The sequence below is a fragment of the Sorghum bicolor genome, chromosome 10, assembly GCF_000003195.3.
Source record: "Sorghum bicolor cultivar BTx623 chromosome 10, Sorghum_bicolor_NCBIv3, whole genome shotgun sequence".
Classification (NCBI taxonomy): Eukaryota; Viridiplantae; Streptophyta; class Magnoliopsida; order Poales; family Poaceae; genus Sorghum; species Sorghum bicolor.
Window position 1 is genome coordinate 1853603 of NC_012879.2, and position 22251 is coordinate 1875853.

Here is a 22251-nt window from a genome sequence, read left to right on the forward strand (position 1 = left end):
CAAGTGATTTGTTTATGGCACAGCGGATGGGCTTGATGGCGGTAAGGAGTCCAATACAGGCCTGCTCCGGCCCACGTAAGCCAGCCAACGCGCAGCCGGCCCTTCTAATCCAAGTTCTAACATTCCAATGGGCCCTTGGCGAAAATGCACCCAAGCGAATCAGGCCGGGCCGAAATGGGTAACAAGAAGCTAGCCAGGCCAGAAGCGGGCCTGCACGGGATGATGGGCCGTTCCAACAGATGAGCAGGAACCGTTCAAAAGCCCACTCGACGCGAAAACAAAGGGAACAAGAACGCTGAAGCAACCAGAGGTGCAGAGCAGAGCGGAGCAGGAGAGGAGTATCAAATGTGTGTATCAATCAATTACATACAGGAATGCATGTCTACTGTCTTCCTCTGCACAGCTACAAGGCATACATACGAATCAGGCCCAAAAAACAATGACGAATCAATCGAATTCGATGGCATATGATATGCCTCAGCTGAGTTCAGTCGATTTCGAATCTCTGTAATGTCTCTCTTGTCTGTTCTCTGCCAAGAAACTAACAGGGTCCGGACACCATGGCCAGGACGGCAGCCGCCGCCACCAAGCTTTCCATGCACCGCCGCCGCCTGCTCTTCACCTGTGATTGTGAACACAGAATAGGCAGCTGCCAGTGAGCAATAGATAACAAATCCAAAGCTGTATGTAGTGCCGACAAAAGCATTGCTTGCAAAGGAGGGCTAGAATAAGCCACAGTGCACTAGCTCAGCAGCCTGCTTTGCTAGTGCCATGCATGATTACTCACTTGATGACCAAATCTGCCATTTTTTAGAACAATTTTTTTTGGAATAAAGAGAGGAGCATGATCTTAGATCACGGCATCTGTTCCAGTTTTGCTATGCGATCTCTGTCCAAACTGCCTAGTGCAAACTTCACAAACCAACTCAACTACCATGCATGGGAGAGTGAGGGCACATGCCCTTAAGGGCAAATTAAACTTTACCTACCAAGCAGATTATATTAGTAACTACTCTAGTATATAAAAGTTAACAAGCAGCTAAAGTGGTGCATGATTAACCTTGTTCATTGCTGCGGCAGACACAGTGTAGTATCCGGTGCCGGGCCCGACGCCGTCGGCGCCGCCGGGCCCTTGCGCCACCACCAATCCGCCGGTGCCATTATTCCCGCTCCCGCTGCTGCCGTTCCCCTTGGGCAGTGTGATGGTCGGCGCCTTGACGCCGACATCGTAAGCCGGGGTGCCGTCGGGTTTGAACAGCCCGTAATGTCGCTCGGACGCCGGTCCGGGCTTCTGGTCCTCGTTGAAGAGCGCGAACACGTAGACCTGCAGCGGCTCCCCCGGCGCCGCCGGCGTGCCCTTCCCCTGCGCGACGAGGCGCATGAGGTTCCCATTATACCTTGCGGCGTTCTCCGGCGTGGCGCCGGCCTCGTCGTCGTCTCCCTGCGACGGCCACCCGGTCTCCGACACGCGGATCTCCAGCGCCTTGCCGTAGTTCGCCCTGCAGATGGCGGCGCGCGCGGCGTCCACCATCGCGTGCAGCATGTTATCATACCGCAGCCCCGTGGCGGCGTCAGCTACGCCGGCGGAATTCGCCTCGAACAGCGCGTAGCCGAGGTCCACCCGGTCCGGGTCCGCCTTGTACGCGAAGTACGGGTACGCGTTCACCAGGAACGGCGCGCCGGTGCGCGCCAGGAACCCCAGCAGCGGGGCCATGTAGGGGACCACCTCCCGCCGGAACGCGGCCGACGACGGCGGGAACGAGGAGGACAGCACGGCGAGGGAGTGCGCCGTGGTGACGGAGACACGGGAGGTGAGGTTGCACGCCGCCAGCGCCGCGTGCAGCGACTCCATGGCCGGGAGCAGCGACCGCAGCATGGCGGCGTTCGTCCCCGACAGCACCTCGTTGCCGACCGTCACGGCGGTGATGGACGTGGCCGGGAGGTGGGGCAGGAGGTTGCTCCGCACCCACGACGCGGCCGCGGATGGGTCGGTGGCCATGCGCGGCACCAGGCGGTCGGGCACGCCGACGGTGAAGTCGACCCCGGAGCCGGCGAAGGCGCGGAGCACGCGCGCGTCCGCGTCGTAGAGTTTCACTCGCGTGGCGTTCAGCGCGCGGAGGAGGAGTAGGGCCGCCTGTGGCGGCGGCAGGTTGTCAGCCACCTGCCCGTAGTTGATCCCTAGCGCCGGCGGTGCGGGGGTGGGGCCGCTACTCGCTGCTGGCGGTGCGAGGACGGCGAATGCGGCCGCGGCGGCGAGCATGAGGTGGAGCGCCATTGCAGGGACGATCGGGAGTGGAGTGGGAGTGGGAGCACTGGAGCAGGAAGAGGGTTTCCTTGGCATCTTTGGGGACGGCAGGCATATAAAAGCGTGCATGTGCTCGCCGAAATGGCAGCTTTAGTATTCCATGAGCTGTGTGTTTTCAATTCACTTGCTTTGCGGTGCGGAGGCGTCGTGTCCGCCGTTGGTACCGTAGGCCGGTGGAGGTCAGATCGCGGCCGTAGACTCTCTCGCTGCTGCTTTGCTTGCAAGAACGTCGTTGAGTGGCCGTTTTGAGGAATGAAAGCAACAGGTGTGGGATAGCTTAGCTAGATTCTGGGTTCAGAATTCAGATGGATCGGAGCAGAAAATTGACAATGTTTGCCTTTAGTATATGTTCTTTTCTTCCGCCGGTTATTCGACAACCTCTGCAAAGACACGGACCAATGATTGTGTTGAGATTGTTTGCTGGTTACAGAAAGAAAGAAAAAGAAAACAAGCGAAAAAGTGGATGACTTGTTCGTTGCAGTACTATATCATTCGTTCGTTCTTTCATAGTACTCCACCATTTGTGAGATGAGATGAATATAACAAGGGAAGAGATTCATAATCATGCATGGGGTCATGGCATGGCAAAATTAGGCCATCAGGGTCAATCTCCTCTGGGTACAGACTTTTGCAGAGTAACAATCTGCAGCACAGAAATTCAGTTACGACGCGTCTGGAATCTGAACCAAGAACGCCACCCCCATGTTCAGTTCATTCAGCTGTTCATCGACAGCATCACAGCACCACCGCCATTGCTGGCCCATTGCCGACTTGACGATCGTCGGCGCAGCACGAAATATCAGCGCCGACTTGACGATCCCAAATTGAGCCGGCACGCACTTGACCTATCCGATCCTTCACTCTGCCTTTTTTTGGCTGTCTTGCTCCATCGGCCTCCTCGTCCATTCTTTTCGCAGCTAGAGCTAGCTGCTGCCCATACCGTTACCATCAGATACGAGGCGCGGATTGGGAGAGGCCAAGAGGAAGATTAAAAAAAAAAAAAGAGGAAAAGCAGGGCGACGGATGGCTCGGAAAGAAGGTAAAGCATATCCTAACAGTGCATGTGCATGGCTGCTTTAAAGTGACGGTGAGTTTCCACAACGAATATATCACTGTTCGGTCGTTTTCCCGGCAGGGTCCCGTGGACTGCAAAAAAACCTCGAGGAATGCAGATGCAGACATGCAGCGCAGTACGTGCCTTAAGAGCAAGTATTATGGTGGGCTGTAAGCTGGCTAAATGCTGATATGGAGGAGAGAAGAGAGGAGAAGCAGGCTGTAAGCTTACAACCAGCTTAGACACAATAACCAAGAAACTTTGTGAGAGAGATAAGTGAGTCATGTATTAATAGTGAATAGCTAACTATTGTATGAGTAGGCTGGGAGAAGGCTGTAAGAAACCTTACCGTCAGCAAGTGGGCTGTATTATTAAACTTGCTCCTTCCAGTCAGCAAGAACTTGGAACATGAGCTCCTTCCAGGTCCCGAGCGCGAGCACTTTGTTTTTTGAACGAGAAACGGGAACAGCGTCCGTCCGAACATGCATGTTCTAAATGTAATTGCAAGTTTGGAACTTTTTTTTCGAAAGATCTGCAAGTTTGGAACTCAAAGGGCAGGAACCAAATAGTGACTCTAGGACACTGATAGAGTGACGGTATAACGATTTTCTCATCCTTGCCATGCAGTTTGATTGTATATATGTTGTTTGTATATAACTGATGTATGGATGACACAGATGAAAATCACACGAGCTGTAACGGGATATATGCATGCTTCTACTGATGTCTCAAGATACATTGTTTTGGTAGGTCGAGATAAACTTTCGGCCCGGCCAGACAGGGCACGCCAACTGGGTTTGGAGTTGGACCAGTTCCATTTCACGTGTGCTGTGATAGGCGGCCCAATAACAGGATTTTTGGTTTGAGGAACTCGTTCGCCCATCATCCTCTTCTCACTCTTCGCTTTTTTTTAGTCTGATTTCTGAAATTAAATGGGTTCGTACATTATCACATCGTTTCTCACAAGCTAATATAACTAGTACTAGTATGAGGAAATAAAACAGTTCTACCAAATTTAAGGAATCGACATATGATGCACCATCTCATCTAAAATAGTTTGATTCCTCTGACCAAACATCATCTCTGTACATTTTTGGAACAAAACAAGGGTACACAAGATCCCGTGTGGTGACATTTTTTCAGTAGAGGCCCCACGAGCCTCTCCTGTTTCCTAAAAAAAACTTGATGACATTTGCAAGCTATTATAAATGCGTTTGGTTTAATTTAGTCATGATATGTCGCTGTTGTGAGCTGCAAAAAAATGTTCAAATGATTATAAAAAATATCCCTTATTTGCCTTTCTTGATACAGGAAGAAACATCTCTTTATTTCTACCTATTTAGAAAAGCAAAAAAAAAAAAAGAAGAAATCAACATCCAAGGTACTATGAAAACTATACTACGCGAATACAATGGCTTCTGAAAGAAATAGTTACTCATTTAGTTGTCGTTTAGCTTACCGGTAGTAGAAATACTTTTTAAGAAAATAGATATATACTAATTTCACAGTATACACCAATGACTATGATTAGGATAAACCTAATAGGGTTGATCCAACATGTGTGTTAGATGTGTGTTGGGTGGGGAGAGGACACATTGCCCACGTACATGTCCATAGAGAGGAGAGGAGGGACAGAGAGAAGAGAAGAACGAGGGGAGCAAGAAGAAGGAAAATGAGCCATCAGAGAATAAAAGGTGGAACCGTGAAGCGAGCCGTGATAAAGAAGCCTTTCTGAGAAAAGTTGTCACTCTGATTCAATGGTATGATTTTCAAACAACTGTCATGCGATTGCCTTGTTGATCCTTCATATTTCTTACTTGCTAAAAATAGGCTAACTAAACTTTAGTCCAGTCCAACTAGTTGAGCATCTCCAACAGTTTTGCATATTACTTTTGCATTCTCGAATTTTGTCAAAATTCACAAAAACACCTCTCCAAAAGTTTTGCATATTGGTTTTGCATTTTTAGAAACTTGGCAAATTCCAGGAGAGGCTTGGCATTTATGCAAGTCCGTCCGCGACTTGACAAACACCGATCTGCCACGACTCCTGCACGCGACCGCGACTCCCACGCGCGATCGGAAAACACCGATCACGGCAGCAGCAAGATGGATCAGCGATCGTGGCTCAGCGGCCACCGGCCAGCGACGATCGTGGACTACTTGCCGATCTCTAGGAGAACTTGCACTGTTTACTGATCTTCAGACACTTCTTCAAGCGACCGACCGACCGTGGACTTGCCGATCTCCAGGGAGCAGCTACCGAGCCACGGGACGAAGCAATTGGCGACGGACCTCCTCAACGTGAGTGGCCGCGGACTTCCTGAACACGCAAAGAAAGCCCGCGAACGGACCGAGACCGCGCGCATGTTGAAAACTTTCGACAGTTGGGTCCACATTTTGGTAAATGGCAAGTCAGATTTGCAAAACTTTTGGAGATGTCTTGTTTTTCTTCTTTCCATTTGCTTTTCAGAGTTGGCAAACTCCAACAAATGGTAAAGAAAAAATGCCAAACTGTTGGAGACGCTTAGTCTCTCTTTGTAGCCAATTTATCTAAACATCATGGGAATAAATTTAAGTTGTCTAAACTTTAGCCTCCTAAACTTTAGTTGGACTAACAACTCGTCCAGGTGATCCAGGTCTTTCATGCGTCCAGCTTCAAAAATAACAAATTGGTTGGTTGCTGAAATGGTAAAGTAAAAACACAACAGGAATAGGGTCACATGAACTAGGATTGGAGATTGGAGTTATATCGGTTTTGTATCGGGCGCTACTTCCTTCGTCCTATAAGTTGATAAAAAAATTTAGATGTATTAAAGAAGTTGGCAAATGAAGCATGTGCTCTCTTTTCCTATAGATTTTAAACCTTAAAAAGTTTACTTTAGGATTGAGTGAGTATGTGTGTTAAATGTGACTATGAGACTCAATTAAAAGTCTTAGCATGGAAACAAACATCGAATATGTTTTAGGTGAAGTCGTGAACTAAACGCTACAGAGTACATCGTAAACTATCTGGCCTACACATTTGACAGAGATTACTTGTAGTTGTAGGTAGCCTCGACAAATAATGGAAAGCATTTCCAATGAACCATGTTCCTTAAGCAGTACATTAGCGTCATTGTTCAGTGGGCAGGCATGAACTGAGTTGCAAATCTTGTACAACCAACGATCGTGTAAACAAACTCTTTTCTATCTTAATACATAGATTTGCAAACCTTTTGCGTGATCGAGAGAAAAAAACAAACCATGTTCCTTTTTCTAGATCGTCTAATAAAACCTTAATTATTTCGCCTCCCTTTGTGCACGGCGAAGAAACAACTTGAGCGTATACATATACACTATGTAGCTTCTTCTCTTTTTTTTGACGTTAACACTATGTAGCTTCTCGTGCTGTAGAAACGCGAATTCTTCATCTCGTGCGCGCGGTCGCCTATGTATGTATATAGATATTATTAGATACACCATCTCGATCGCCTGGTTGCAAGCAATCGCATGCATGTGGTGTTGAGCACCAACAAACTGGGCGCGCGGCACCCAAGGGTTAGCTTTTCGGCCGTGTCGTCGTCTTGCAAGCAGTTCACGTTGCCTAGACCTTGAGTAGTGAAACGTGGAGTGCCCATCCGATGGAGCGAGCTGAGCCGTGCACGGAGAACACAATGCAACAAACCCCGAGAGAGGAGCCGCCGGCCGCCCGCCCGCCCGCCCGGGCAACCCATGCAACAAGCAATGAAGCAAACGCATCAATAAGGCGATCGAAGAAGAAGCTAGGCGCCGAACTGAACCGGTGGGCGTCGAGCGATGCATCCAAAATTAAACGCCCGCGGCACCAGGCGATCGAGGCATGCGTGCGTGGAGACAGACAAGACAGCGCTAGCGCACGCACGAGAGCGAGCGTTCGGTGCGGTGCGCCGGGCTTTGGACGCGGCTGCTGGCGTGCGGGTCACTCGGTGGTCAAGGCATGCAGGCACGGGCGGGGAACGGGTATTGTGGGGGGGTGGTGGCACGACGCGGGCGGAGGAGAGCGTGGCGAGGGCCGAGAGCAGCGCGCGCGGGTCACGCAACCGGCGCTAGAAATACCAAGACCCCGGACGGAGCTCCCCCCGCCACATCCATCCATCCACCCATCGCACACCACCACCGCCGCCACCAGGAAGAGATCCAAGAAATAAACCACTGCCAGCCAGTGACACGGATCGGAGTCCGACGGACGGACGCGCGCACCACGCCGGCCGGCCGCTCGATCGCATCGCCGGGATCGATACTGCTTTGAACGGGCGCCTCACAGTACTTGCTAGCTCCTCCATCGATCAGCTACTGCACCGGCCGCGCCCCGCCGGCTGCTCTCATCTCATCCATCAGGTTCCGTTCCAGTCCTGCCGCGCGTGTTGTTCTTCTGCACCACAGTTTCGTCCCGACATGATCCTGCCATGTGTGTCCGATCGATGCCGTACTGTACCCACCAGATCCTTGATTAGTTGACAGGATGTGCATGCATGCGTTTCTTTGGTTCAGATCCACTGTTTCTTCGATCCAGTAGGAGGAGTCGTCTGCGTGTGGTTTCGTATTCTGTTTGATTAATTTGTTTCTATAGTATAGTATGTTTCTGTCGGGCCATGTTAGATTTCGTGTCATGGAAAAGGGTTAGAATTCATATCCCTCGTGATGTTGCCACACACCTGATGAACTGGCCGACCTGGAAATATTGGATAGGATCTTCCGCTATTATTGTATATTTGTACATATATATACTTGTGTCTGAACTTCAAGATTCTGAATCTGAACTCCAGTGATAACTGTAAATCCGTCCCTGGGATTAATCATTAATCTATAATTTTTGTTCGGTATATGTACATATGCATATTTTCTTTCTAATGCAGTGAAACTGAAATACACAATATTTTTCCTTGGCTTGTCGTATGTACAGTATTTTATTTTTTGTCCTTTTATATGCAGTGAGATTCATTTTGAAATCCCCCGGTTCAATTCCACCCAAACCCAGTACAAGGATAAGTACAACCCAGTGCATTAACCTCTTTCCAACTGCAGGCATCAGCATGTCGACTCTAGCCACGTCGCAGCTCGTCGCCACGCACGCCGGCCTAGGCGTCCCGGACGCGTCCATGTTCCGCCGCGGCGGCGTGCAGGGCCTGAGGGCGGCGGCCCGGGCATCGGCGGCAGCAGGGGACGCGCTCAGCATGCGGACCAGCGCGTGTCCGGCTCCGAGGCAGCAGCCGGCGGCGCGCCGCGGGGGCCGCGGAGGAAGGTTCCCGTCCCTCGTCGTCTGCGCCACCGCCGGCATGAACGTCGTCTTCGTTGGCGCCGAGATGGCGCCCTGGAGCAAGACCGGCGGCCTCGGCGACGTCCTCGGCGGCCTGCCGCCGGCCATGGCCGTAAGCATTGATGCGTTCGATCGTCGTCTTCTCGTGGCCTGGATTCAATGTTCTTGGTGTATGTATGTGACGTGTGTTGGGGTGATGCATGCAGGCGAATGGGCACCGTGTCATGGTCGTCTCTCCCCGCTACGACCAGTACAAGGACGCCTGGGACACCAGCGTCGTGTCCGAGGTACTGACACTGAGATCGATCACACGCCATCAGATCCAGTTTCCGTGCATGGGTCTCGATCGCAAGGTTGTCTGAACCTGCTTCTTTCTCTGCTCTGATGCATGCATGCAGATCAAGATGGGAGACGGGTACGAGACGGTGAGGTTTTTCCACTGCTACAAGCGCGGAGTCGACCGTGTGTTCATTGACCACCCGCTGTTCCTTGAGAGGGTGAGATTCCATTCAGTGATTTCAGTCTGCAGCTGAACATGATAATAGGCACCCATTGGTAGCAGTTTCAGTGAGCTTTTCTTCGTCTGGTCGCTGGTTTCAGGTTTGGGGAAAGACGGAGGAGAAGATCTACGGGCCTGACGCTGGAACGGACTACAAGGACAACCAGCTGCGTTTCAGCCTGCTGTGCCAGGTCAGGATGCCTTTCTAATGTACTTCAGAATTCAGATCATCTCATCTGAATGCAGTAGTATGTACTGCCAGTGACACTGTGTTGGATCCTTGGCTTAGTCTCGAGAAATGCATGTTGTCTGCAGGCGGCACTTGAAGCTCCTAGGATCCTAAGCCTCAACAACAACCCATACTTCTCTGGACCATATGGTAAGAGTTCAGTCAGTCTTCCTATCTGTTTAACTTGAGCATCAGCACAGGAAATGGTCCATCAGATTACTGTCATTTTACATTGACTACTGCTACTGCATCCATACAGGGGAGGATGTCGTGTTCGTCTGCAATGACTGGCATACCGGCCCTCTGTCATGCTACCTCAAGAGCAACTACCAGTCCAATGGCATCTACAAGGACGCAAAGGTTAGTTTCCTCATCTGCCTTTTTGAACAATGTTGTCTTCGTTTCTTCTTCTGAAACTGACTGGTTGCCACTTTCACATACTAGACGGCTTTCTGCATCCACAACATCTCCTACCAGGGCAGGTTCGCCTTCTCGGACTTCCCGGAGCTGAACCTCCCTGAGAGATTCAAGTCATCCTTCGATTTCATCGACGGGTATGCAATGAATGGGCAAACTGCAATCTATCAACTATTTTTTCATCAATGGTATTGGGTTAACATAAGGTGACATGAATCGTAACCCAACCTGGTTTGATTGCAGCTACGAGAAGCCCGTGGAAGGCCGGAAGATCAACTGGATGAAGGCCGGGATCCTTGAAGCCGACAGGGTCCTCACCGTGAGCCCCTACTACGCGGAGGAGCTCATCTCCGGCATCGCCAGGGGCTGCGAGCTCGACAACATCATGCGCCTCACCGGCATCACCGGGATCGTCAACGGCATGGACGTCAGCGAGTGGGATCCCAGCAAGGACAAGTACATCGCCGTCAAATACGACGTGTCAACGGTGAGCTTTGCCAATTTGTTGCTACTCTGCTCATGTAAATCTTTCAGGCGCTGGTTCTGAGTGCAACAATGTCCATTTCAGGCTGTCGAGGCAAAGGCACTGAACAAGGAGGCGCTGCAGGCCGAGGTCGGGCTCCCGGTGGACCGGAAGATCCCGCTGGTGGCGTTCATCGGCAGGCTGGAGGAGCAGAAGGGCCCCGACGTCATGGCGGCCGCCATCCCGCTGCTCATGGAGGAGGACATACAGATCGTTCTGCTGGTACGCTGGCTGCTACATGCATAGCTAGTGTTACGGGCATCATACCTGACTGATCGATGCGAATGCGATGCATGCAGGGCACTGGCAAGAAGAAGTTCGAGCGCATGCTGATGAGCGCCGAGGAGAAGTACCCCGACAAGGTGCGCGCCGTGGTCAAGTTCAACGCGGCGCTGGCACACCACATCATGGCCGGCGCCGACCTGCTGGCCGTCACCAGCCGCTTCGAGCCCTGCGGCCTCATCCAGCTCCAGGGGATGCGATACGGAACGGTACGATACGATACGATACGATACGATACGAGCACTGCAGCAAAATCCCTCTGAATGATTCCGATGTGATTGATGGATGTGTGGCGATTCTTGCAGCCCTGCGCCTGCGCGTCCACCGGCGGACTCGTCGACACCATCATCGAAGGCAAGACAGGATTCCACATGGGCCGCCTCAGCGTCGACGTAAGCTGGACCTCTTGCATACCCTGCCCTGCCATGGATGTTTTTCTACATGTATAGATCTGAATCAGCAAAGCAATTCTTGTTTCGTCCTCTCTTCCTCTCCCCAGTGCAACGTCGTGGAGCCGGCCGATGTGAAGAAGGTGGCGACCACCTTGAAGCGTGCCATCAAGGTGGTCGGCACGCCGGCGTACGAGGAGATGGTCAAGAACTGCATGATCCAGGATCTGTCCTGGAAGGTACGACGTACAGCACGCCGTCAGAGCAGAGCAGAACACTTGTCTCGCTCCTATTGCTGATTGTGGTGGTGGTTTATTTGCAAAATAATTCAGGGCCCTGCCAAGAACTGGGAGAACGTGCTGCTCAGCCTGGGTGTCGCCGGCGGCGAGCCGGGGATCGAAGGCGAGGAGATCGCGCCGCTCGCCAAGGAGAACGTGGCCGCACCCTGAAGGAGGCGAGGACCCCTGATATCGCGTGTAGAACAAAGATGATGAATCAAGTGAACATGCATCTTCGTATAATATATGTGTCGTCTATGAGTTATATATGAAGAACTATATAGCTGCTTGTGGTAGTGTAATGTAGTGGTGGCCAGTGGCACAACCTAATAATAAGTACATGAACTAGTTGCTTGTGTGTGTAATTAAGTACCGATCGGCAATATTATATTGCTAGTGAATAAATGGACTTATATTTGCGAAGTCAATACAGTGCCTGGCTGTTCTGTGTGCTTTTTTTTCCTCTCAAATATGCAAAAGATTTACGTATTATTATATTATAAGCAGAAGAGTTTAAACATACAGACAACACGCTTCTATCGAACGTCGAAGGAAATCAACCTAAAACAGCCGTGGGTGGACCATTCTAGCAAAAAGACCTTTAATTTCGATATTATATAAATGAAAAACAACCAAACCGGTGCCTTTGCGGTTGCTTAGACGAGCTCTTTCCACCGTCTAGGAAGAGTATGTCCAGTGCTTCGACGTTGAACGCAGTCAGATTGCCAATGAAGATCTTGTCAAAGGCCTCCAACTCCGATTCTGCCGGCGCTAATGGACCTGGTTTATTGTTTGTTCCAGATATAGATGCTATATACATCATAAATATTTGCAGAAGCATATAAACAAACTCCATATATATATTATTAGCTGACTTAATACGGAAACTGTATTTAATTTTTGTATGTCAGCACATAATCATGCATGGCATCCTCCTACCACCATAGCCCGATCAGTATCTATTTGCACACGATACGCTGGCAACCTCCAGCAACACAACGGCCCTGCACGATGCAAGCCGCATTTGGGCATCGAAATCCTTTTTAGCGTCTTCCTGGCAATTTTTCTTCAGGGCTACAGCATCTATGTGAAGAAAATCAGTTGAAAGAATAAATAGAGAATAACATTCAGTGATCTGCTATATATATTCGAGTTGCTGAAACAACGAACTGTACATAGGAGAACTAGAAATTAGTAGTGGGTACCGGAAGCAAGGATGATCATGAGGAAGCCAACTGCCAGGAGCGCTATATTAGCCCTCCTCATCTTGTTCTAGAGCTAGATGTGTTACTTTGGAACTGTGGTTGAGTAACAATTAACTTGTGATTATTTGTGATGGAGAACAACGGAATGACAAGCATTTATACTATATAATGTGTCGTAACTCAAAAGTGCCCAATAGATTAGTTCTAAAACTAGACCTGAAGTCCAAACCATATTAATAGTAATCATTAGTTGCATTGATTTTTTTAGATAAATATAAAGATATGGATTGTAGAAGAGTTAGTTTCACCTTGATTATAAGCTTACATATATGGGAAGATGAACTAGTAAATAATTAATTACATAATTTTATAATAATAGAATAGAATTGGTTATAATTAATTGCGTTAGTTTCAGAAAATAGAATAGTTGGTTATATTCAAATTGCTTTAATTTTGTGGGGAAATTTTTTGGAGGTTTGTTATAGTGTTGGAAGGTACCAGTACTACTTTCAAGTAGCTTTTGCTGACAGTTGATTTGACACAAATGAAATTTATACAGTTAAGAGTATTGTAGTACAACCTCCATTTCCAATTATAAATCTTCCATTTTTAGAGACAGCAAAAAATATGTACCTAGACATAATATACATCTAAATGCATAGTAAAATCTACGTTCCCAGAAAAACCAAAATTCCTTGCAATTTGAAATAGAGAGAATAGTTATTATTCCTATTTTTTCTTAGTAATTAATCGCTCCTGTATATCCTGGAACACTACCGCTGACCCGCCACTGCCTTGTAGAGGTGGTAGTGGATTAAGTACAATCAAATTTTACTTGTTTTAGATGCACTTAGATGGGACCTATTTGGATTTGAATGTCCTAATCATTTGATCTAACAAATTCAAAAATCCATTAGGCATTAATTCAAAATCCAAAACTTTCGATCGATTTTGCTAAAATTTTAAGGTGTAAATATGAGATTTTTTTTAAAACAAATTAGCGTCCGACTTTTAACATGGGTCCATGTATAACATCTAGTCACATCGATCTAGACAAAGTAGCAGATATCATATATATAAAGTCGTCTTAAAGAAACAGTCGACTTTGCTAAAATTTAATATGTGGATGCTAGGTTTTTAATTTTAGGTTCAGCTTTTACCCATGTATGCATCTATTCAAATTGGTGTACAGAAAGTAGCCAAGTTTCACTAAATTTTTAAGGTGTAGTGTGAGGTTTTAATTTTAAGGTCCGTTTTTTACATGGATCTCACATATACATTAGTCACACTAGTCTACATAAATTAGTGGCAATCATATCAAGTCATCTAAAAAATTAGCTGATTTTGCAAAAAAAATCAAAGGTTTGAATATGAGGTTTTAAGTTTTAGGGTCTGGGACGTGCAACCCATATAGTATGTAATATCTTACTGTGTAATTAAGTACCGATCAGTAATATATTGCGAGTAGATAAATGGACTAGTAGTGGAGTTATTGTTCTGTGTGCTAATTGTTCGTAGAGATATCATATACCGGTGTGATTGCTCAATAATACCGGTGGTACTAGCTAGTCTATCATCTGTGTGATTTCTTGGAAGCCAAAATTGTGATTTCTTGGAAGACTTGGTGCCACTGCCAGGTACGGGAGCACTGGAGCTTTTATGGCCTGCTGCCCTATGAGCTGTGTTTCACATGATATTATTCGCAAAAGTCTATAATGAACTTCATATATATATAAATTGGTGATTCAATATGAAGCACAGTCACTGTATCGCTGGACAGTGGCCCGGCGATTGCAGCGGCTGCACAGGTCATGGTGGCGGAGGGAGGAACAGATGAGGTTCAGCTGATACAGTGACTGTGCTGATGCAGGCGAGAGCTCCTCATGTTCTATATGTTTAAGCAACACCTCTGTGTCGTTGATCAGGGGCCATGTTTAGCCGGTGCTGTAGCAAGGTCCTCGGTGAGTTGGAGCTGTAGTAGTAGTGAGTTCATGTTGCCAGGTAGAAGTTTTAGCCTAAGACCGTAGTTGGTTTGCTGTGGATGGAAATGGACAGGCAGATGTATGAGCCTGTGTTTGTTGTGGGTCTGTACCGGTAGTGTGGACGTTGGTGTCGTGTCAAGAAACCACAGCAGGCTGGATGCCTCAGCTGTCACTGTTGTATGGGTCATGTTCGTCCTAGTTAATGAAATGATGTTGCTTGGGTGTCATCTCTACTATAATTGAAATCTTCTCCAGACAAATCCCACCAACAAGATCAACGACTCACAACATATGTCATACAGATTAGACGGCCCAGATTAGAAGTATGATCACGACCTTACATCACATCTCTACTCTTTGGAGGACCGCGTCGGGCTGGCCTCAAGCGCTAATTCTCCCCGCGATCCGGCTCACCGTAGTTCTTCCCGGCCAAGAAGCGGAGGCCCTCGTCGCGCAAGGACGAGTCGCCGCGACCCGAGACGCAGCATGAGAGCCCCGGCGGCGCCAAGGGGTCCCTAGAGGGCTACCTCGCCCGTTCGCTTTCCACCCGTGCCGCGGCGGCGGCATCGGTGCTCCCCGTGAGGTCGCCCAGCGGCGGGGACCCGGGCGCCAGGCGGAGCCTCTCGGCCGCAATGGATGTCGATGTCGGTTCCTCGGCTCCGGTGGTGGCGGTGGTAGGTGACGGGGCAGACTTTGATCTCAAGAGGAGCACGGCGGACTTCTTGTCCCATTCTTGGCCCGACGCAGTAGACCGGCGGCGTGGGGCGGTCCGGCACGCACAGCCCGTCCCTGAGCGCCCACATCGCGCGCGGCTCCAGCGACTCGAAGGAGTTGATGAGGATGCCGCGGGCTTCCGGCATCCGGGCAGCCACGCCGATGATGCCCTTGCACGCCTCGCCGTCGTCCGCCAGCCCCTGCGCCAGGTCCGCAACCGTGAACGGAGGAGCGCCCGGGAACGACAGGACGGCGGAGTTCCCGAGCGCCGCGAAGCTGGTGCCCACTCTGGCGCGCATGGCGGGGAGGCCGAGGAAGCAGGCGAGGCCGGCGGTGCCCGAGGGGAAGAAGAAGTAGGCGGGCAGGCCAAGCTCGGCGGCGACGTCGAGCGCGTCGGCGCAGAACATGTCGAGGACGATCGCCTGGACGCAGCGACGACGACGACGACGACGACGACAGCGCGCGAAGGAAGTCGCGGAGCGGCGCATTCGTGGCGCGGAGGAAGCGGAGCATCCGGGCCAAGGGGACATCAGGCTCGGCGTCGTCGGAGGCCGCCGGCGGCGGCGGTGGCGGGGGAAGCACGTGCAAGGCGACGGAGGCGTTGGAGGCCTTGGCGCGCGCGACCGTGGAGGCGAAGCCGTTGGCGTAGACGGGCGGCTCGAAGACCGCGATGGCGACGTCGACCTGGTCTCCACCGTGGCGGAGGAACGCCTTGGCCAGCTCGAGCATCGGCGCGAGGTGGCCGACGCCGACGCCCGGATACAGCACCACCGTCTTCTTCTCCATGGCTCGCCCGGCTAACGACGTACTCAACTGCTAGCTGGGCACCAGCGGCACTGCCCGGCCGCGTCTTTCTGGAAAGTTGCTGCTAGCCACTAGAGTAATCTTGTTGCTCGAGTGCTATCCTGCTTTTGACGGGTGACTGTGATTACAGCGAGCAGTGGGGGATGAAACAGAAGCGGAGTGCGACCCAGTCATTCTTGATTCCTTGTGACAATGACTGTGTCAAGAAGCAGCGAGTTGCCCATTGTGGTGGTTTGGAAGCTCTAAAGGTTGGACCAAGATACACTATCTTTCCATCCTTAGCGTCATCATTTAATAAGTGATTCATGAGTTTCAACTCTTAGTTTGGTTCTTTGCAGGAGTTAGATGATAATGTAGCTTCCATGAAACAATGCATCAATCACCATGGTGGGTCAGAGGCTGTGGAGGTTTGGTTATGCCTTAACAAGTCAAATCTGGAACCGTTTCTTTATTTTTCTTTTTTTTCCCTTTTGAACTTCTCATTATGTTCTTTTCAGCAGGAATCTTTTGAGGGGGAACAATGATCTAGATCATCTGAAACTTCTGAACAGGAGTATTTTAATTTCTCTTTAGCCTTATGTATAATTTAGTGTTTACTTGTCTTCTTGGCATTGCGTGATAGACTGGTGCCTGATTTTGTTAGGCATTTTTTGTTTTATTATTCCTTTAATCGATCTCTACAATTTTGTTTTTCTTGCTTGTTTGTCCAATAAGGCAGGTATACATCTACACTAACTACAATTGTTACCAAAGTTACAAGACAAATGATGGGCATTTGTAGATCAGTTGTGTTTCTCAACTTTTCTACATAGCATTTGTTAAAATCAAATATATGTTCCCAAATGAAATACTGTAATTTTCATATAGACTTTTTTGTTAGTGGGGTAGGTTTGTTTTTTAGTTTTATGATTTTTTTTAGTTTTATAATTTTTTTCTAATGTCACCGTAGCGTTAGCACGGGTAATATACTAGTCTATCATCTGTGTGATTTCTTGGAAGCCAAAATTGTGATTTCTTCGAAGACTTGGTGCCACTGCCAGGTACGGGAGCACTGGAGCTTTTATGGCCTGCTGCCCTATGAGCTGTGTTTCACATGATATTATTCGCAAAAGTCTATAATGAACTTCATATATATATAAATTGGTGATTCAATATGAAGCACAGTCACTGTATCGCTGGACAGTGGCCCGGCGATTGCAGCGGCTGCACAGGTCATGGTGGCGGAGGGAGGAACAGATGAGGTTCAGCTGATACAGTGACTGTGCTGATGCAGGCGAGAGCTCCTCATGTTCTATATGTTTAAGCAACACCTCTGTGTCGTTGATCAGGGGCCATGTTTAGCCGGTGCTGTAGCAAGGTCCTCGGTGAGTTGGAGCTGTAGTAGTAGTGAGTTCATGTTGCCAGGTAGAAGTTTTAGCCTAAGACCGTAGTTGGTTTGCTGTGGATGGAAATGGACAGGCAGATGTATGAGCCTGTGTTTGTTGTGGGTCTGTACCGGTAGTGTGGACGTTGGTGTCGTGTCAAGAAACCACAGCAGGCTGGATGCCTCAGCTGTCACTGTTGTATGGGTCATGTTCGTCCTAGTTAATGAAATGATGTTGCTTGGGTGTCATCTCTACTATAATTGAAATCTTCTCCAGACAAATCCCACCAACAAGATCAACGACTCACAACATATGTCATACAGATTAGACGGCCCAGATTAGAAGTATGATCACGACCTTACATCACATCTCTACTCTTTGGAGGACCGCGTCGGGCTGGCCTCAAGCGCTAATTCTCCCCGCGATCCGGCTCACCGTAGTTCTTCCCGGCCAAGAAGCGGAGGCCCTCGTCGCGCAAGGACGAGTCGCCGCGACCCGAGACGCAGCATGAGAGCCCCGGCGGCGCCAAGGGGTCCCTAGAGGGCTACCTCGCCCGTTCGCTTTCCACCCGTGCCGCGGCGGCGGCATCGGTGCTCCCCGTGAGGTCGCCCAGCGGCGGGGACCCGGGCGCCAGGCGGAGCCTCTCGGCCGCAATGGATGTCGATGTCGGTTCCTCGGCTCCGGTGGTGGCGGTGGTAGGTGACGGGGCAGACTTTGATCTCAAGAGGAGCACGGCGGACTTCTTGTCCCATTCTTGGCCCGACGCAGTAGACCGGCGGCGTGGGGCGGTCCGGCACGCACAGCCCGTCCCTGAGCGCCCACATCGCGCGCGGCTCCAGCGACTCGAAGGAGTTGATGAGGATGCCGCGGGCTTCCGGCATCCGGGCAGCCACGCCGATGATGCCCTTGCACGCCTCGCCGTCGTCCGCCAGCCCCTGCGCCAGGTCCGCAACCGTGAACGGAGGAGCGCCCGGGAACGACAGGACGGCGGAGTTCCCGAGCGCCGCGAAGCTGGTGCCCACTCTGGCGCGCATGGCGGGGAGGCCGAGGAAGCAGGCGAGGCCGGCGGTGCCCGAGGGGAAGAAGAAGTAGGCGGGCAGGCCAAGCTCGGCGGCGACGTCGAGCGCGTCGGCGCAGAACATGTCGAGGACGATCGCCTGGACGCAGCGACGACGACGACGACGACGACGACAGCGCGCGAAGGAAGTCGCGGAGCGGCGCATTCGTGGCGCGGAGGAAGCGGAGCATCCGGGCCAAGGGGACATCAGGCTCGGCGTCGTCGGAGGCCGCCGGCGGCGGCGGTGGCGGGGGAAGCACGTGCAAGGCGACGGAGGCGTTGGAGGCCTTGGCGCGCGCGACCGTGGAGGCGAAGCCGTTGGCGTAGACGGGCGGCTCGAAGACCGCGATGGCGACGTCGACCTGGTCTCCACCGTGGCGGAGGAACGCCTTGGCCAGCTCGAGCATCGGCGCGAGGTGGCCGACGCCGACGCCCGGATACAGCACCACCGTCTTCTTCTCCATGGCTCGCCCGGCTAACGACGTACTCAACTGCTAGCTGGGCACCAGCGGCACTGCCCGGCCGCGTCTTTCTGGAAAGTTGCTGCTAGCCACTAGAGTAATCTTGTTGCTCGAGTGCTATCCTGCTTTTGACGGGTGACTGTGATTACAGCGAGCAGTGGGGGATGAAACAGAAGCGGAGTGCGACCCAGTCATTCTTGATTCCTTGTGACAATGACTGTGTCAAGAAGCAGCGAGTTGCCCATTGTGGTGGTTTGGAAGCTCTAAAGGTTGGACCAAGATACACTATCTTTCCATCCTTAGCGTCATCATTTAATAAGTGATTCATGAGTTTCAACTCTTAGTTTGGTTCTTTGCAGGAGTTAGATGATAATGTAGCTTCCATGAAACAATGCATCAATCACCATGGTGGGTCAGAGGCTGTGGAGGTTTGGTTATGCCTTAACAAGTCAAATCTGGAACCGTTTCTTTATTTTTCTTTTTTTTCCCTTTTGAACTTCTCATTATGTTCTTTTCAGCAGGAATCTTTTGAGGGGGAACAATGATCTAGATCATCTGAAACTTCTGAACAGGAGTATTTTAATTTCTCTTTAGCCTTATGTATAATTTAGTGTTTACTTGTCTTCTTGGCATTGCGTGATAGACTGGTGCCTGATTTTGTTAGGCATTTTTTGTTTTATTATTCCTTTAATCGATCTCTACAATTTTGTTTTTCTTGCTTGTTTGTCCAATAAGGCAGGTATACATCTACACTAACTACAATTGTTACCAAAGTTACAAGACAAATGATGGGCATTTGTAGATCAGTTGTGTTTCTCAACTTTTCTACATAGCATTTGTTAAAATCAAATATATGTTCCCAAATGAAATACTGTAATTTTCATATAGACTTTTTTGTTAGTGGGGTAGGTTTGTTTTTTAGTTTTATGATTTTTTTTAGTTTTATAATTTTTTTCTAATGTCACCGTAGCGTTAGCACGGGTAATATACTAGTCTATCATCTGTGTGATTTCTTGGAAGCCAAAATTGTGATTTCTTCGAAGACTTGGTGCCACTGCCAGGTACGGGAGCACTGGAGCTTTTATGGCCTGCTGCCCTATGAGCTGTGTTTCACATGATATTATTCGCAAAAGTCTATAATGAACTTCATATATATATAAATTGGTGATTCAATATGAAGCACAGTCACTGTATCGCTGGACAGTGGCCCGGCGATTGCAGCGGCTGCACAGGTCATGGTGGCGGAGGGAGGAACAGATGAGGTTCAGCTGATACAGTGACTGTGCTGATGCAGGCGAGAGCTCCTCATGTTCTATATGTTTAAGCAACACCTCTGTGTCGTTGATCAGGGGCCATGTTTAGCCGGTGCTGTAGCAAGGTCCTCGGTGAGTTGGAGCTGTAGTAGTAGTGAGTTCATGTTGCCAGGTACAAGTTTTAGCCTAAGACCGTAGTTGGTTTGCTGTGGATGGAAATGGACAGGCAGATGTATGAGCCTGTGTTTGTTGTGGGTCTGTACCGGTAGTGTGGACGTTGGTGTCGTGTCAAGAAACCACAGCAGGCTGGATGCCTCAGCTGTCACTGTTGTATGGGTCATGTTCGTCCTAGTTAATGAAATGGTGTTGCTTGGGTGTCATAATGAGTAGTGCTGATTTAACCATCTTGAGTTGGAATGTGCGGGGGCTGAATGACGCGGCGCGCAGGGAGTTAGTAAGGGAAACAACCACTTGTGCGAGGCCTGCAATCGTCTGTCTGCAGGAGACTAAAATTGACACAATGACCCCGGCCATCATCCTGGAGTCCATCGGCCATAGACTATCCTCTTATTACTCACTAGATGCTGAGGGAACTAGGGGTGGTGTCCTCTTGGGCTGGGATAAAGATGTTGTCTTGGTCACTGAGTTAGATCACAGAATTTTTACCATTTCTGCAACAGTAACGGTGCTGATGTCTAACACATCATTCAGGATCACCACCTGTTATGGCCCTGCAGACGATAGGAGGAACTGTTAAAACCAGCGAATGGAGTACCATGGCTGATTGCAGGGGACTTCAATCTAATCTACCAAGCTAGTGATAAGAACAACCTTAACCTCAATCGTCGACTCATGGGAAAATTCAGAGCTGCAATTGATGACTGTGAATTGCTAGAAATATGCCTTCACAACAGAAAATTCACTTGGTCAAATGAGAGAGACAACCCAACCCTGGTACGCCTGGATAGAGCTTTCTGCAACTCTGAGTGGGAGGAGAGCTTCCCAAATTATGGCCTGAACGCCATGTCAACTGGAGTTTCAGATCACTGCCCGATCATCCTCAACAGAATTGATAAGGTGCCGCGGAAATCTTCTTTCAAGTTTGAGAATCATTGGCTGCACGTTCAAGGGTTCAGTCAGGTGGTACAACAAGCTTGGGAAAAGGAACAAAGAGGCAATGCTCTATCGGTGCTCCAACAAAAATTGTTTCTTACTGCCAAGGCCCTGAGAGCATGGAGCAAGCCACTATTTAGCAATATCAGACTACAGCTCCATATTGCAAAGGAAGTTATTCTGCGCTTGGACACTGCCCAAGAAAACAGACAGCTGTCTTACAATGAGCTGCTGCTGAGAAAAGAGCTTAAGCTGAGGGCCCTTGGACTTGCTGCTGTAGAAAGATCCAGGCGAAGGCAGGCATCAAGAATAACCTGGCTCAAATCAGGTGACGCTTGCACGAGATTCTTCCACCTGAAGATGAGTGCAAGAAGGAGAAGGAAATATATTTATGCTTTGAAAAGACAAGATGGTACGTTAACCTGGAAGCACAATGAGAAGGAGCAAATCATTCATGAACACTTCTCCAACCTAATGGGCAAAAAAGTGCCACGCTCCAGAGCCTTCAATTGGGACCGTCTTGATCTGCCCAGGCTACAGGAATTACCGGGTCTAGAGCTTGACCGACCCTTCAATGTTAGTGAAATTGAGCTAGCTATCAACAGCCTTCTAACTGGCAAGGCGCCAGGGCCTGATGGTTTCACAAGCGACTTTTACAAGCATTGCTGGCCTATTATCAAACCTGACATTATGAGTGCCTTCCACAGCATTCACATACAGCAGTTTGCATCCTTAGAGCAGCTAAACGGGGCACAGGTGGTCTTGATACCGAAGGTTGAAGTTGCTACTGAAACAAAGGACTTTCGGCCAATTAGTTTGATTCACTCTTTTGCCAAGCTTGTCACCAAGGTCCTAGCTACACGGCTGTCCAGCTACATAGACAAACTGATAGCTGATTCACAAAGTGCGTTTATCAAGGGCAGGTGCATCCAAGACAACTTTGTGTATGTCAGGGGGCTAGTCAGACACTACCACAGAACTAGAACACCGATCTGCCTGATCAAGCTAGACATCAGCAAAGCGTTCGATACTGTATCCTGGGAGTAT

General features: G+C 49.6%; 2 protein-coding genes and 2 pseudogenes across 2 annotated transcripts; 1 reads left to right on the plus strand and 3 right to left on the minus strand.

The window, feature by feature from the left end:
* LOC8069068 (glucan endo-1,3-beta-glucosidase 14) lies at positions 325 to 2528 on the minus strand. The gene is made up of 2 exons (XM_002437714.2): positions 1061 to 2528; positions 325 to 622 (listed from the first exon to the last, which is right to left on the minus strand). The coding sequence occupies exons 1-2, from the start codon at positions 2372 to 2374 to the stop codon at positions 542 to 544; spliced, it is 1395 nt and encodes a 464-aa protein (XP_002437759.2). The 5' UTR covers positions 2375 to 2528; the 3' UTR covers positions 325 to 541.
* Positions 7341 to 11679, plus strand: LOC8068390 (granule-bound starch synthase 1, chloroplastic/amyloplastic). The gene is made up of 14 exons (XM_002436373.2): positions 7341 to 7715; positions 8403 to 8746; positions 8841 to 8921; positions 9033 to 9131; positions 9235 to 9324; positions 9449 to 9512; positions 9622 to 9722; positions 9807 to 9916; positions 10023 to 10266; positions 10348 to 10524; positions 10602 to 10793; positions 10890 to 10976; positions 11084 to 11212; positions 11306 to 11679. The coding sequence occupies exons 2-14, from the start codon at positions 8411 to 8413 to the stop codon at positions 11420 to 11422; spliced, it is 1827 nt and encodes a 608-aa protein (XP_002436418.1). The 5' UTR covers positions 7341 to 7715; positions 8403 to 8410; the 3' UTR covers positions 11423 to 11679.
* On the minus strand, positions 14678 to 15970 carry LOC110431318 (annotated as a pseudogene).
* On the minus strand, positions 17857 to 18872 carry LOC8069069 (annotated as a pseudogene).